A 17,621-nucleotide genomic window follows, 5' to 3' on the forward strand; every position below is an offset into this window, starting at 1 on the left:
ATATACAGTTAAATCTTGACTAACTGGAATGCTTTGAATGGAGTCGTTTTGGTGAATTCTGTGACTTTCTTACTTAGAGGTGGGCCATGGAGGAAAACTTTATTTCAGAGGTGATGGTTGGTTATCATATTCTTGAGCCACATCCCTGCCTTGGTCTTAGAGAAGTGAATGTTACCAAATCTTTTCTTGGCTATGGTTTCTCTTGATGTGTCTCGTCTCCTTCCCTCTGAAGATCAACTCTATTGTCTAGTTCTCTTAAATGAGAACTTTCATTAAATTCTTTAAGTAAAAGAATCCAAACTACCTAGAGTGTCCATTTTCAACCTATGATGTGATTTTTCTGGCTTTATTTATTTGTCTCTTTTTTTGCCAAATATGGAAGGGGGCAAAAATATAAATCCATTTGAGGGTTCCAGTTAGCTGGATTCCAGTTAATCAGGTTTTATTGTAGATCATTCTTTAGGAAAAAAAAAAAGTTTTAAATTTATTTGTAAATTGAGCCCCTCCCTCTCCCAAACAGGAAGTGGGATATTTTAAAATCAGCCTCAAAGTTTAAAGGATGTGAATGGTCATATAATCAGCTCAAAACGACACGTCAATTTCTAGTCTAAAAGCTAGGATCAGGAGAGCTTTTAGGAAAAAGGTTTCTGTTCAAAGGGAAGTGGGAGGGATGAGGGAGATCAGGGAATGAGTTTAGTTTTCCGAATGCATGTGGGCAACCCGCTCATGCATTTCCTTCCCCACTGCTAGTCGGATGAGACTATCTTCCAGAACCCCCACTTGCAGGGTCCTTCTGTTGCAAAACCTTTATAACCACATGTCACATTTCTGCTACATTCCAAGAAAAGCGTGGCAGGACCTTGAGAACAGTTGAATGTTTTGTGATGTCGTGCATGCAAAATCTACACATTTCAACATTTTGGCCAGTGTACAGTTCGATCTTCCAAGGAGAAGAATTTGAGAGGGACGGGTCCAATTTGGGGAAGGCTTGAGCACTTCCTGCTGAAGGACTGCTCGCCTCTGTTGTGGGGAATAGCTGTGGCATCTCTTTTCTATTTTTGATCAGATTTAGCAACTGGTGGGCAGTTGAAAGGGTGAATCACTGTCATAGATTCTTGCTTACAGAATGCTTAGTTGGGCCAGATTACCTGTCTCTTTTGCTTCTGAAAAATCAAACCTTGATCTCCATGCTTCTCATCCTCTAGACTTACCCTCGTCTTTTCTAAATCTGCCATTTTGGCTTTTGAGGTCAGGAGAAAATAAAATTGATTTTTGGATGCCTCTTTTTCTTGAGGCTAGTCTCTGTCTCAAGGTACACTTTCTGGAAAATGTTGAAACGTTCATCAATAAAAGTTGCTGACAGTGAAGCTTTCACTGTAGTATGCCTGATTTTTAATGCATCAACAGTAACTCCCACTAGGATCATCTATGCTATGAGATGAATGCATTGGAGACGGTATTGATCTCTTCTGCATGCCACATGCTCATCCTGCCTTGGTGCCTGGCAGAAATGAGCTTGTCAAGGCTTGGAGATGGGCCTTGGGAAACCACAGCTTCAGGCAGGCAGGCAGCACCTACTTGTTACAGGGACACACACAAAGCCCGCAGAATTTTCCTAGGTCCGTCAAATTCTTTTCTGCTTCTTTCATGTCCTTATTGATTTGGTCCATCCCTTCCTCAATGCGTTCCAGTTGTTCTGATTAAACACAAGTATTTTATCCCCACAGAATGAAGCAGATGGAAAAGGACAAAGAAAAAAAAGACAAAACTTCAGACATTCACTTTGACATTAAAAAAGAAAAAAAAAAAAAAGAAAGAAAGAAAGAAAACTGGACGCCACAGATTAGAGCTGGTACCCAGTACCTACTTGTTACAAGGACATATGAAAAGGCCACAGCATTTCCCTAAATCTTTTAAATTTTTCTCAGCCTCCTTCATGTCTTGGTTGATATGGTTCATGCCTTCTTCGACACGATCGAGTTGTTCTGGTTAGGACAAAGGGATGACAGTGTGGAATGAATTTTTGGGGGGTTTCCAACAGAACATGAGAAATGACTATGTGAAACGGAATTTGAGAGAGAGATAGATATTACAATGCATTGTCTGGAAGGATGCATTGCTATGGACGCTCCTGCTGCCCCGTGCAGGCCCGGGCGGGAGGAAATGAACAAAAACAATGCTCAAAATAGTTTGTAATTCAGATATGATGGGATGAGGTCCATAGGCCTGCTTGATTCTGAGTGTCCAGGGAAAAAAGCATGGCTGATGCAGGCCGGTGAAACCCAAGGGAATGAAAAACAGGATGTTAGTTTGTTAGACATCCAGATTTAATGTTACTTAACCAACTATCCGCTTCGACCTTAAAATGTCTCTAGCTTAGCTTTTAGGCATCCTTAGCCAAGTAGGGGTAGGAAATAGAACCCATCTTTTTCTTTGGGAAAAATAACAACTAAAGCAATAATTAGCAATGGGTTCCAGATCTTTGTGACCTTAGCAGTGGCCATCTAGCCAAAGGTAGCCCATGGGCACTTCTCGGTTTTGAATACTTAAATCATAGAAGCCATAAAAACAGCACCATCAGCACACAACGTTACAAGGACTGGAACATTTCCAGTCATCTTCTCATCCTATGACTTACTTGCTGTGAAGGCTTTGGAAGGCATTTCACTTCTCTGCCCCCTCATCTCCCACTCTCTACCATGGGGCATGCGAGATCCCAACCACAGGCAGAAAGCAGGGAGCAGAAGTGCATAAGTCTCTGGAGGAGGAGCGATGAACTGGAACGTGGAACAGCACCGAGTCATCACCGCCAGCAAAGCTGACCTCAGTGTATTGGAGATGTAGATCAATAGCCATAAAAGCAAAGTGTACTTGTAGGTTGCCAGAGTTACATACACGAACTTGATTAATTTTTCAAAAGTTGTGTCACCGAATTGGATCAACTACAAATTCAATAAAAGGATTTTTGAAACAGCTTTTAAGCCCATTAAGGGAAGGCAGCGATGGGATGTCTTGCCTGTCTAATTACAAAACCTAATTACACTTCCGTTCCTCTTATCGTTTATACTTTCATGCCTGCGTGCCTGTGCTTCCGGGAATAAGGGCATGATTAGAATAGAACTGATAACTATATTTCCAGTTTATCGGCATACATAATCACTTAAAAACAATTTCACATTAAGTGGGATGGTGAAATTATCATTCTGAAAAATAAAGGCTCACTAGTGACCCAAACTGGGAAGCCTGTCTATTGGGAAAATAAGACCTATTTTGTGAGCCTGAGGAACAGAATTCAGGCTTATTAGGAATCTGCTGTAGCTGTTACGCTTTTCAAATGAGCAGTGAAAACAAAATTTCAGTGTTCATCCAGCCCTGGATAGCTGGAAGAAATAACAGTGCAATGCTGCTGACCTTTTGCTGAATACATGCAGGTATAGTAAGTAAGGATTTTAAGACAATCCTGAAAAAGGCTTTAAAAAAAGGCAATTTTAAATATTGCAGAAGATTTTGTACTTTTTGAAAGACTTCATTCCAGTTTCCTTTAAAAGATGCAATAAATTAGTTGGTAGATCAGTTAATTATCAAATGAAGAAAGTGGTGAGGGGTAACCAATTAACATCACCTAGAGAAGAACCTTGTTAAGTACAGACAAAAATAGGGCCACCAAATCCCAGTTGAATAATTGCTAATGGCTTCCTGGAGTGCTGTGTTGAGATGAGAGTGAAGGTGTGTCAGGGCTCAGAGGGAAGAAAGCCTGTTCAGGGCTCAACTAATGGCAGCTGAAATACACACAGATTCTGGCTGGGTGAGATATAATGTTTACATATATATATATATATATATATATATATATATATATATATATATATATATGTTTACTCTTCCTGAAAAGTTTCTCTTTTTAAAAACAATTTTTTATTATTAAATTTAATGCAGTGACATTGATAAATCAGGGTACATATGTTGAGAGAAAACATCTCCAGATTATTTTACATTTGATTGTGCTGTATACCCCTCACCCAAAGTCAAATTGTCTTCCGTCACCTTCTATCTGGTTTTCTAAAAGTTTCTCTTGAGTGTATATCTTCAATCAAAATATTAACTCTGATTATATTTCAGGAACCTCACTCACTACCTCCAGGGATTAGGAGGTAACAGAAAATTGGTCTATGAGCACTGGACTTCTGAATTAAATAATTCAAATTAAAAGATAAAAACAAGCAAATCCAAACCCACATTCTGAGAGGTGGGTTCTGCCATGGCCGCCGGCTTGCTCGGCAAGGTCATGGCTAGGAGAGAGTTCTGAAGTTCTTTCAGAAAAGTGAATGCAGAAAACTATTTTATAGACATCATTATTGGTTGATTGTGTCTTTTCACACAATTTTAAGTCAAATGCTTGATTTAAAAAAATATCGTGGAGCCATTTTTCTCACAGCTAGTCTAACAATAATATTAATTTTTAGGGTGTGCTGAGTTATGGTTGTGGACATGTTAGGCACACTGGGACTTCATAGTACACCAGTAATTTCTATGAAGACATTTCTCAGGAAATGCTTGAAAGTATCCGATACTCTCATTCCATTTGGAGCTGGGCAGCAGCGTCCTGGAGGCTGGCTCTATGCATTGTCCAGGGCCGACTGCTCCTTCCATCCTTAAGTCTGCTTTCTGGCTCATTTCTCTTCTATCACGTTTTTTTTTTGTTTTTGTTTTTTTTTTTTTTTTTTTTTTTTTTAAGATTCTATTTATTCATTATAGAGAAGGGAGGGGGGGGGGAGGGAGGAGCAAGAAGTATCAACTCCCATATGTGTCTTGACCAGGCAAGCCCAGGGTTTTGAACCAGCAACCTCAGCATTTCCAGGTTGATGCTTTATCCACTGTGCCACCACTGGTCAGGCTCTTTTATCATGTTTGAATGACTGGTTATTTGTGATAGATCCACCAATGGCAAGATGCTCAGGGATCTAAGGGTAGACATCTATTCTACTCCTCCTATTTAAGTAAGGTATCATGGGGCCCTTAGAATCCTCAACCTGATAAAAAAAATATAGCAAAAGAATAGCAAAATATCAATACTATTGATCAGTGTACAGGCCTTCACGAGCACATCCAGTTATAAGATAGATGCTGCCTATACGATTTTCTTTTTTTTTTTTTGCATCAATGAACGTATGGAAACTCATTTAAATAAATTTAAATAACCACATGTGGCTACCATATTGGACAGCTGCAGCTTTAGTCATTCATAACATATTGGTGAGTGGCCTTAAGCAAGAGGCATGTTTTCACAAATGCTGCACACTTGTAGTGTTGTGTACCTTTTGAGAAAGTCAGCCAAGTTCTCTGGGTGAGGTTGGACTTGACCTTTACTCTTCCAGGCAGGGGTCAATGATTTTACTGTTTAGTTTGGAGTCGATTCCATGGGATTTTCCCCAAAACTGCAGCATTAGCATTGGAAACAAACATGCAACCAGCAAAGACCAACAGAAGGACCAAGAGATAAGGAAGTAAAAGGTTAAGTCATTCCACATGAGTGCTAAGGTTATTTCATGGGATTTCTCTTGGAGACAAGAAAAGTTCCAGGACTCAGGACATTTTTCCAGGGCTGTCTGTCATGCTCAGTGCTCCTTGGTGTCCCCTGATACCTGGGTATAAAACAAGAATTCAGTAAAGACTTTCTGAGTGCAATCATTTAGCTGACAACCTGGAATGGTTCTTTAGAAGGACAGCTGTTTCTTGAGTCTTCTGTGTAGCTGCAGAATTGAAATGGTCAACAACTTTGGTATTCAGGCGCAGAAAGAAGCACTAGAGCATAACTGGAGAGAAATTTTTAGGCAGTTACTGATCTAAACAACTAAACACGGCATATACAGAATTAAAACACATTTACGATGGCAGTGAAGAGTTGTTGACTTATGCTCATCTGTCACTTGAAAAGGTCCTCATCTCCTATTATAGTATAAATGGAACGTGTGAAGTACATTTAATTGAAGAACTTAGCAGTTACTGTGGTGTGGCCACAACTGAAATGTTTTAGTTCATATTAATTACCTTGTGGGGAAAATCTGCTATCCTGTTTTGCTTCTCAGAGAATAATATATAAACATTTCTGGGAATTATTTGTGTTAAGAAATAATTTTTTTCATCTATAGGACAGTTTTGGCAAATTTTTTTCCTAGATTTTTTTTAAAAATCAAACTACAATAAACTTTGCCTCTCAGGTAAGCATGTTATTTGTTTCCCCTCTTTTTGATCCCATATTTGTATATATTATTTTCCATGGTTTTGTGTGTCAGTGCTTTATAGTCAGGTAGATAAAAGTTATTTTCCTAAACTTTTGCCCAACCTATCCTCCTATTGCAATGTTCCTTTTCTACCCTCGTCACATCTAAATTATTTACTAAAAGAGTTAATAAAGCAAAACTGTTAATTATTTGAGTGTATATCTATCCACCTAGCTCTGGAAGTGAGGTAATGCTCTTCTATATGGGCACCTGCTGCTTAATTTAAAAATAAACAATCCTTTGAAGCATCTTGAGTTTCAAAGTCCGGGACACTATTACCGAGATCAAGTCAGTAAATCTTATAATTATGGCAAATTAATTTGGGAAGTTCCGAAGACTGTCATAGCCATTGTCATTTCCTTAAAATACAAATCCACTAGACTCCATTATTTGCATATAAATTTTGACAATTTGTATTTTAAAAACTGGGGGAAGGCACTGGGGTTGATGCTCAGTTGCTTTCAAAGGATTTTTTTATTTTATTGATTGACAATGTTTGTTTATTGAGAAATTTGAATGCAAATAAATAATATGGAAACATAAGTCCTTCCTTGACAGCCAGGAAGGAGGGTTTGCCCCTCAGATATCCCTCTGAGAGGACTGTAGTTGACTGACCCTTCCAGCTGCTGCAGCTGTGGGGTCTGCTACAGCACTTACATGGAGGACAAGCTCTCCCCACAGTGCTTCTAGCCAATGGCTGAGCACAATAGGATACCAGAGTTGAGGTATGCCTGCCTGATATGGGGCTGTTTTGTGAGTAGTCTTTGCTCCTGGGTTTCCCATCCCCGTGGCTGAGATGTCCTCAGAGCAGCACTGCAGACCCTTCCTACCCAACCCTCCTTTCTCCGTCCTCCTCTCGTGTCAGATCCATAGCGGTCAGAAGGCTCTCCCTGCCTACTGCTCCTGGGTTTCCCATCCCCGAGGCTGAGATGTCCTCAGAGCAGTACTGCAGACCCTTCCTACCCAACCCTCCTTTCTCCGTCCTCCTCTCGTGTCAGATCCATAGCGGTCAGAAGGCTCTCCCTGCCTACTGCTCCTGGGTTTCCCATCCCCGTGGCTGAGATGTCCTCAGAGCAGCACTGCAGACCCTTCCTACCCAACCCTCCTTTCTCCCTCCTCCTCTCGTGTCAGATCCGCAGGAGTCAGAAGGCTCTCCCTGCCTACTGCTCCTGGGTTTCCCATCCCTGTGGCTGAGATGGTCTCAGAGCAGCACTGCAGACCCTTCCTACCCAACCCTCCTTTCTCCCTCCTCCTCTCGTGTCAGATCCATAGCGGTCAGAAGGCTCTCCCTGCCTACTGCTCCTGGGTTTCCCATCCCCGAGGCTGAGATGTCCTCAGAGCAGCACTGCAGACCCTTCCTACCCAACCCTCCTTTCTCCCTCCTCCTCTCATGTCAGATCCATAGCAGTCAGAAGGCTCTCCCTGCCTACTGCTCCTGCCTCTCCTGTTGACCCACCCAAACATTTTCAAAATATATCTCATGCCCTTTTCACTGTTTCTGAGCAGTTGCTTCCCGGAGGACTTCAATGATACACCTTTCTTCAGTCCATGCCTATCCTGTCCTAAAATAAATGGTTGCAGAATATTTTTTACACCAGAATTCATTTGGTTGGTTTTCCCACTGACAGCCGTTTAGGCTGTTTCCAATTTTCACAATTACAGGTAAGGCATGTGTGTTTTTCTTTATATAATTGTCAATGCATATCTGCAGTGTACAATTCTAAGAGTGGAATGTCTCGGTCAAAGATGGGTGCACTTCAAAGTTTGAAGATATTATCAAATTACTCTTCAAACATTTGTTATCCGTCTACAGTGTCCATCTGCAGAATGAGAGTTTGTGTTTTCTGAACATATTCTCAGCATTGGTGCTTATAAATTTTAAAAACTGTGCCAGTCTGCTAATGAGTAGTATCTCATTATTGTTGTTGGTTGAAACATAGTTTCATATGTCTGTGTAAACTGATGCTTTATTACTTACATCCATTTTTTGCTTTTGTTTGTTGCCCTTTTCTTTGATGATATGTGAAGGCTTTCTGAGTTTAGAAAAATGCTTTACGTTTCCTATCTGCATGGCAAAATTTTTCCAGCTTGAGGTTTATGTTTAGAGTTTGTTTATGGTATCCCATAACCAAAGATAAAAATGTAAGACTCACAACAACTTATACACATAAACAAACTTGTGAATAACTTTTTGTGAATGTTGCGCTACAGAACTTTCTCATAATTCTGAAGAATTTTCTAATGCTTTCATAAGATAGGAATAAAAAGAAAGAATTTTCTCAAAAACCTGTTTATCTTGTTAAGAATTCAGAATGAAATCAGGTAACTAACTTGTGGCTAAAATGAAACAAATCATCACCATAGGACTGTGTGTTATTGAGACAAAGTTTCATATCTTTCTTCTTGATTCCACCTTAGAGAGACCATACTAAAATGTTGGCTCTCTGATTTTCATTGTTTCTAGGGTCTCCATCATTTTGAAACAGCTCTAATATTTCAATTGGTTCAATTTCCCTTTTCCCAACGATCTCCTTCTACAGATAGCGTTTTAAATATCCAGCTACTTAAGGCAGGGGTCCCCAAACTTTTTACACAGGGGGCCAGTTCACTGTCCCTTAGACCATTGGAGGGCCACCACATACAGTGCTCTTCTCACTGACCACCACTGAAAGAGGTGTCCCTTCTGGAAGGCGGCGGAAGCGGATAAATGGCCTCAGGGGACTGCATGCGGTCAGTGGGCCGTAGTTTGGGGACGCCTGACTTAAGGCATCCTTATAATGACTTGAAAATCAAGACTGCCAGCTACTGTGGTAGGATGGTCAAAAGAAATGGACTACATGATATGTATGCATTTCCCCCCCTCATTCTAGTTAATAATTAGAAGAAAATCAAATTTATGAGAAGGATTAGGAATAAGAGAATTCTCACACTGTCCAAAATACTATCATTTAAAAAAATCAACAAATAAAATAACTTTTGCCTTCAAAATTTTGTCCCGTTCATTTAATCACGAAGGCTTCAACATGTCCACATGTTTACCTTTACCCAGCTTTTCAACAGAAACAAGAGAAAAGGCAAGAAGATGAAAACTCTAGAACCCTCACACTCATGCAAGTGTTTCACGTGTATCACAGTGACCACCTGTGTGTGCACAAATCATTTCTATGTACTTTATTCAGGCGAGAAATTGTTCTTACTGAAGAAATCTCAACTTACCTCCTTGTTCATCCAACATAACCAAAGTCCTGATACCAGCATCTTTACTCTATATTCCAATAATGGTAGCAAAGTTGAAAAAGAGTTAGAGAGAAAAAGAGAGAAAGATAAATCAGTAAGGGAACAATCAGCTCTATTAGAAATGGAAAATGAAGGAGGACCAAAGGAAAAGAAGGAGAAAATAGGACAAGAGCAGTAGGGGCTCAGCAGGGACTTGGAGGAATGGGTCACCTATGGACTTGCTCTATCAGGGATGCTCAGGGTAGACGCGGGGGGCGTGACTCAATCTCCCAAGACAGGGTTGCAGATAGCGCATGGCATGGAGTTAGAACTGTGATTTTAATTTGAAAAAGGAAAACACCTACAGTTTTCATAACACCAACCACAGCAAGCTAATCTTGCAAAATCTAGACTAATTCTTCTTCTCTGGCATGATCTATCAGGAAGTCTCCATCAGTGAATTGGGGAGGAATGGCACATGGAGAAGGTGTGTAAGAATCTTGGGGGTAGGATATTTAGGTTTATCAAAGGAAAAGATTGCTTCACAGTGGCTGAGAAACACAGCTTACAAGGAAACCCACTCTCCTGTGAGATTTAGAAAAGGAATTAGCAGATGAGAAGTAAAAATTATTCTCATCAAATAAGGATTTCCAAATAATCTACAAGAAACCCATTTTATTATTTCAGGCAAAATCTAAATATTTTTCATTCTGAAATATAAAATTCTGCACAGTAGCAGAGTATGAGAAAATAACTCATTCACAAACTTTATTACAGTTCTTTAGTATAGTTCTCAATAGAAGTAAAGACCTGTTTCACAGGGCAACTGTTCATAAGTATAAAATAGTATTGCTTTCAGTTTGAATTAATTGTTTTTCAAAGAAACCTCCTGTGTCCCTTAGAATAAATCCCAAAATAAGATACCTCTTATAGCCCCACTTATTTCTCACAGACTTATTTTATTTTATTTTGTTTTGTTTGTTTAATCTTTTTTATTTCTTTTTCCTGAAGCTGGAAACGGGGAGAGATAGACAGACTCCCGCATGCGCCCGACCGGGATCCACCCGGCACGCCCACCAGGGGCAACGCTCTGTCCACCAGGGGGTGATGCTCTGCCCATCCTGGGCGTGGCCATATTGCGACCAGAGCCACTCCAGCGCCTGAGGCAGAGGCCACAGAGCCATCCCCAGCGCCCGGGCCATCTCTGCTCCAATGGAGCCCCGGCTGCGGGAGGGGAAGAGAGAGACAGAGAGGAAAGCGCGGCAGAGGGGTGGAGAAGCAAACGGGCGCTTCTCCTGTGTGCCCTGGCCGGGAATCGAACCTGGGTCCTCCGCACGCTAGGCCGATGCTCTACCGCTGAGCCAACCGGCCAGGGCCTCACAGACTTATTTTAAACTAAGAAAGAGTAAGATGTTGGTAGAGGTCAACAGAGATTTTTTAACAGTATTTTAACAATTCAATTTCAATAGATGCTTCCAAAAATGAAATAAAACACTAAAAACGATTTCTGTGCACTTTTTATAATTCCCCATTTCAGAGAATGTATCCAGTGAACTCTCCTGTATACAAAAGCCTACCTTGGTTCTGAACACAGTTGGATAGGCTGTAGTTGCAAAATCAGGATGCAGTTTGCAGAGTGATGACTCAGGATGACTTCAGGAACCACGGACAGCACAGATTCCAGAGCCAGACTTGGCCCTGGCAGCCCCGTGAGTTCATTTCCTAGCTGCGAGACCTCAGGCAGATGTCTTAATTGCTTTGTGCCTCAGTTCTCTCATTTGTCATATATAATAATGTATCACTGAGTTGTTAGGCGACTTAAACGACTTGATATGTGGCACGTGATCGCATGGTGCCTGGACTATATTTAGCATTACAGAAGTGTTTATAAAATCTATACCTTCAGAAAAATGCATCTATAGCCAATAGCTAGGCAAACTAAAAACAATATACAGTATTACACACTATCGTCAGAAGCTTCTAAACCGCTCCTCAAACTTGAATGGGCACCTGAGCTGCCCGCATCCCTTGTTAAGATGAGGATCCCAACTCAGGAGGACTGAGACAGAGCCTGAGAGTTTCCATTCCTCACACGCTCTCTCATCCTGCTGCCGCTCCCGCTGCGAGGACCCACTGAGCAGCAAGATTCTCGACCTCAGAAGATGGTTCAGAATCTTTTCCTTAAATGTGTTGTGCATGGACATTAGTCTACACTAGCCTATACTGTAATGATTTCTGGGCCCCTTTCTGCCAGTTTTAGCCATTGCTTATCATAAGACATTATAAAAAGAAGGGGGCTTATTCAAGCATTTGGATGTGATGATGCAAGTTCTGGTCAGTCCAGAGGTATCTCTGAGCATGTTCTCCCAACTCAAGGCTGTGCATAAGATTGCTGTTCCCTTCTACTGGGAGCAGTGAGTGGGAAACAGGTTAGTGACTTCAGTTTGGTCAGCAGCTATCATCTGTTTATACTTTTTTTGATATGCTGTTATATCCTTTATTTTATATGGAGCTCTGCCAATATAATTTCACATTTGTTCCATGCGGTGCTAAATGTTTCAACGCTGGAATGAGTCAGAGAACTAATCTGAAGGAGCAAGAGTTTCCTCCAGTTTGGGAGAACAGAAGCAGTGAACACGGATCAAGGAGTCAGGAACGCTGGGCTGTGCTCGTAGCTCAACCAGCAACAAGCTGTGAGACCAAAAGAGTCTCCTGACCTTTTGGGATGTTTCCCCAACTTTCAGATAAAGGTAGAGGTGCCAAATAAGACTGGGTGGTTGTTAGGTGGTTCAATCACTCACTTGTTCCCTCATTCATTCATTCACTAAGGGCATCCATTCTGCCTCAGGCACTGAGATTAAGAGGTAGGTAGAGGATGACTGGCTTCTCGATTGTGCCTCACAGTGTGAGAGACAATGTGGTCAGGTGGGAGGAGTTGGGATCTGGGAGTCAGTAACTCTGAATTCCAGGCTTATCTTGGCAAGTCTGTTGATCTAGAGTCACCTGTTCTGCTTCACAGCTTCCCCAGCTTTCCAATGGGAATAGAAACAGCCCCTTCACTTCCCAGAGTGCTTAGGAGGATAAAATGAGCTATTCAGAATGTAAAGGTTCCCCAAACTCAACTCCGTGGGAAGCTGTGGTTCAAAAAGGAGCACATTAAGATAAAGGACTTCTTTGTATGGAATCTGAGTTGCTTTTATTTTTGTTTGTTCTCTTAGATCCTTCTGGTTTTTGTGGAACTGTCAATGAAAAAAAAGTGAATATTGTAGGAGTTGCTGGTGGACAGGAAGTCAGGTGCTGTGCATGAGGATTCACTCTGGAGTCTCGGAGACCTAAACTTTAATTTCATCTCTGCCATTTGCACCTGTGTGTCTCACACAAGTTACTTAAATGGTCTGTACTTCCGGTTCTACCTTGGTGAAATGTAGATCAAAATGTTGTATTTATATTCAGGATTTTGACAGTGCAGGAGGCGAACGTCCCTAACCCCTGAGTGGTTCAAGGGTCCATTGTAGGCTACAAGGATTGAGTGAAATAATATATGCTTGATAATCAGCACGGTACCTGGCACATAGTAGGTTCTCAGGAACCATTAGAATGGACATTTGGCTTCACTCTTTTGCTGACAGCTTTTGTTCAGAATAACTGAATTGCTCTTGGGGGGAACTAGCAGAGCAAGAGAGAAGGATAGGGCTGGGGACAATATCTCAGAGGAGGCAGAATATTATATTCTCCTCTGCCTTAAAAATGATTATATTTTAATAGCTAAGAGTGAGAAGAGGTGGTTCTATTTTTGTCTCAGTTCACTTCTTGGTTTCTATTTGCAGTTGCTGAGAAAACTGCCTACCTAAAACCAGGGCACTTTGAGATGTGAGAATTTTTTTCATTTCTTTGTTTTTTCTCCCTCTATTTTTATTTTCTTTCTTTCTTGCAGATGAACTAAAATCTTGCCTGTGAAAGACTTTAAAGTCCTTCTTTTGTCATTCGAGATGCTTTCCCCAAGTCCAACACACGGGAGCTGACTCACGCAGAGGCCAGGAACTTTCTAAGGGCCAGAGTTCCAGAAGACCCACATCTGCCTGTCCGAGAACAGCTGCCCAGCCTGAATTTTACGTTTTGCAGAAAGTCTGGCATAACAAAGCCATAGCTTTGTTTTAATGGGTCTCAAAATTCTGGGGCCTATTTCTGGTCAGTACTTTACTGATTTTAAAAACTAATAAAAACAGCCCTGCACACAAGGCTTATTTGCTTCTCACAGCCAAAGTGTCTTGAAAGATAAGTGGGCATAAAAAGACACTAAAACAGACGTGAAATGTTGGGCAGCCCCCAGGCCCCGCTCCGGGCTTTTGAATCAACCTGCCCTAAAGCAGTGTGGCTTTTCTCAGGATGACTTTTCACAGCCCAAGGCATTCATGTGTAGACTGCGTTTAGTGTTGGCAGAGGTAACTTTTTCTGGAATCAAATGCTCTCTCCTTTAGGATATATTCATGACTCTCCTACCAGAAATGGCTATTGCCTCCTCTGTGCTCTTAAAGCAGGTATGGACTTGAATTTGGAGAGCTATTTTCATAGCTGTTTTCTTGTATGCTACCAGTTTTCATCTCCTGTCCTGCCCCCAGAGTTAGACATTTCATATACATTTGTTGAAATGCATGCATCAAAAGAGACAGTACCGACCTCCAGGCTGAGAACCCAGTGCTTTATAAGTTCTCACCTTTCTACCTGTCTGTGGCATTCAGCTCTTCTGACCTTTCTCCGCTGACCTCTGTGTAACTTTACATCACCCTTGAAATGCTGATCGGTTTCTACTAAAAAACAAGCCTTTACCCCACAGCTGGGTTACACCCTACAGCCTAGGAGAGATGGCAGGAACCTGGACATCCTGCTGAAAGTGAGATGGTTTGCCTTAGGGAGACGTTATGAGCTCAGTAACCTTTCCTGTCTTTGAGACTGAATTTCAATAGGAATTCTCATCAATTCAAATTACACAACACCGATGCACTTTGGCATCATGGGCAAGATCCTGGTATTTCAGTGCTCTGATTTTCCAAATCATTTCTGCCCTCGATGAATATTTAATGCTGATTCTCTTTAAAGATAATTTCTTTTTTGATTGAAAAGCAGAATATCATCTGATTAGCCAATTCCCTAGGACATATAAGAGGTTTTTGACCATAAATACAAAATAACCCAGGAGGAAGGAAGAACAGTCCACTCTAACAATGGCTTGCTCATAATTTCCTAAGGATGGAAAGTATACTAGCCCCCTTTCACTTATTAGAGGTAGGAGAGAGCTTCCTTCCCTTTCACTCCTTGTCTCAACATGCAACTTCATGCTTGATCGAGACACACTTTAGATAAAACAAATATATATGACCCGAGAATTCTAAATTCAATCAATAAAGCTTTTGAGATTCTTTCCCCCCAGAATTAATTAGAGCAGCCACTCATTTTCAAAACTGGCAGACATTACCTGCGATTTAAGAGGACATAAATGAGAAATGTCTGTGGCCCAGAGGCTCTGATGGGTGAGGGGCCAGCTCAAGGTGGTGCATCTCGATGCACTGCTCCACCACGTTCTATGTCTGGCCGTGTTCTCACATTGCATGGGTGAGCAAATTGGTGATACCTCTGCTACTTTGGAAATTTACTCCACACATGCATCCACATAAATAAAAATTCAAAAAGCGAGTTTGGAGGCTATGGTTGAAGGCAATAAAGAAACATCAAGACAATTATGTCAGCGGACTTCTGAGCTCCCTTCAGGTCAACATCAGAGCCCACATAGAAATGTTACTAAGGTCTGTCCCCTTCACTGGCTCTCGGGTTGAGGGACAGTAGTCTGCCTGTAAACCTCTCCAGCACTCCTAGATGTAGATCATCTGTCTCCTTCTTGGTTCTCAAGTATTTCAGCATGAATGGCACTCCCAGGAGAGCAAAGAAAAAAGTCTCTTCCTTTAGAGAGCAAAGGATACTTCCCTGTGCTGCTGATGGCCCTCAGTGGCCTGCCTTCCTGTGGGTGACTATTTGTGTGACATTGCAGGCTCACATTGTTGTTTTCTGTGATAACAGACTTCACTAAGCCACGTCCCTGCCCCTCCCCAGTGTCCTGGGAGCTACTGGTTATCACTACTCCTGCCTGACCTGTGGTGGTGCAGTGGATAAAGCGTCAACCTGGAATGCTGAGGTCGTCGGTTCAAAGCCCTGGACTTGCCTAGTCAAGGCACATATGGGAGTTGATGCTTCCAGCTCCTCCCCCCCCCTTCTCTCTCTCTGTCTCTCCCTCTCCTCTCTAAAAATAAATAAATAAATAAAACACTCCCTACTCCTGCTGTGGCGATTCACATTTAGCCATCATATTCCATTCCTTGATGAGAGGCTAAAGCTGCAGAAATAGGGAGAGATGTTGGCTCCTATCATGTGAAAGGTGGCTGCCCTCACTTTCGGCTTTGCAAATTTATTTTCTTCTTTCATGTCCTTGCACAATTTATAGTGGCATGAGGTGAGTCGGCACATTTAATTACGTTGCTACAGAAGCTCCAAGATGTCTAAAAATGATAACCACACATGAATTCACACATTGATTATCAGTTTCAAACCGCAGATAAAACAGCATCTCACTGAATAAAAACTATTAGGCTTGTTTTATTCATTTGAGATAAATATAACGCATCCCATTCTTTTTCTACTTCTTCTCTCCCAAGGGACAGGTTCAATTAATCCACTTATTCTTCCTGTTTGACTGCTGCTCTCTCAAATTGGAATCAGTGAGTTTCATCGCAAATGGCCTTTTGATTCCATAATTGCTATCTGACCTATTTTACCCATTTAAAAATAGTTTGAGATTCATTAACCAAGCTTCGCAAATGGATGTTCAATCCAGAGTCAGGAACACAAAAGAGCTTCTATATTTACATTATTGGTCTCGCTATTTCCCCTTTTTAAAGGATTTTCCTCTTATTTCATAAATTTTAGTGCCTGATTCCAAACATAACAATTTCTGAAAAAGTTATACTTATAGGGATACCTGTTTTTTCAAAGTCATATGTGTGGCTAATGACAGAACAGAATGTCAAGACTAGATGCATCTTAAAGGCATCAATAGCATTACAAATAAGTTTTAGTGTAGATATCCTTTTGTGTACTAAAAATCACTTTGATTTGTTGAAAGTGATCTGTGGCTTTTTTTTTTTTTTTTTTCCTTCCCGAAGCCAGAAACGGGAGGCAGTCAGACAGACTCCTGCATGCGCCCTACCGGGATCCACCCGGCACGCCCACCAGGGGCGACGCTCTGCCCATACAGGGCGTCGCTCTGTTGAGATCAGAGTCACTCTAGCGCCTGAGGCAGAGGCCATAGAGCCATCCTCAGCGCTCGGGCCAACTTTGCCCCAATGGAGCCTTGGCTGCGGGAGGGGAAGAGAGAGACAGAGAGGAAGGAGAGGGGGATGGGTGGAGAAGCAGATGGGCACTTCTCCTGTGTGCCCTGGCCGGGAATCAAACCTGGGACTCCCACACGCCAGGCCGACGCTCTACCACTGAGCCAACCAGCCAGGGCTTGGGAGCATTTACTTGGAAATATTATCCATATCTGCTTCTCAGATTGTATAGGCGGCCTGGTCAGGGAGAGTGGATATTTTGATGATTCCTGGCAACTTCAAAACAGCATTTCCTTCACTATCTGGCTTCCTGGTAAGTTCATTAACACCAGAATCAATGGGCTCATGGCCCAGGGAAAGGAAGTAGGGTCTAGAGGGAAAGAATATGTCAATTAAAGGGATTAGTATATCATAAAATATGGTCAGTCCTTACCTCTTCAACCAGTTGCAGCATACGACGGGTGCTTTCCAGTGACTAAGATAAAAAAAAAAAGACATATAAATATTATAAATTCAGGATTTGGAGGTATTTGCAAATCAGAACTACATCCTTCCTATGAGAAACACAAAGGGCTACTATCACATATTCTTTTATGTTTGTAACTGAAACCCATGTTCAGTCTCTTTCCTATCAGGCTTTCTACATAATGATTCCCTAAAGCAGGCGTCCCCCTGAGGCCATTTATCCGGCCCCGCCGCACTTCCGGAAGGGGCACCTCTTTCATTGGTGGTCAGTGAGAGGAGCATA

At 41.7% G+C, this 17,621-nt stretch overlaps 1 protein-coding gene across 2 annotated transcripts in view; it reads right to left on the reverse strand.

The window, feature by feature from the left end:
- SNAP25 (synaptosome associated protein 25) overlaps nt 1–17,621 on the reverse strand; it is an 86,017-nt gene that overhangs the window by 12,316 nt on the left and 56,080 nt on the right. Inside the window, exons 3-5 of one of the 2 annotated variants that reach the window (XM_066236043.1) lie at nt 17,307–17,348; nt 9,498–9,546; nt 1,579–1,696 (exon numbers count right to left, since the gene is read on the reverse strand). In XM_066236043.1, the coding sequence (XP_066092140.1) occupies nt 1,579–1,696; nt 9,498–9,546; nt 17,307–17,348 (209 nt within the window). Of the gene's footprint in view, nt 1–1,578; nt 1,697–1,867; nt 1,986–9,497; nt 9,547–17,306; nt 17,349–17,621 lie in introns of both variants that reach the window. The other variant, XM_066236044.1, reaches the window with a different exon arrangement.

This window comes from Saccopteryx bilineata, chromosome 6, assembly GCF_036850765.1.
Source record: "Saccopteryx bilineata isolate mSacBil1 chromosome 6, mSacBil1_pri_phased_curated, whole genome shotgun sequence".
Taxonomy (NCBI): domain Eukaryota; kingdom Metazoa; phylum Chordata; class Mammalia; order Chiroptera; family Emballonuridae; genus Saccopteryx; species Saccopteryx bilineata.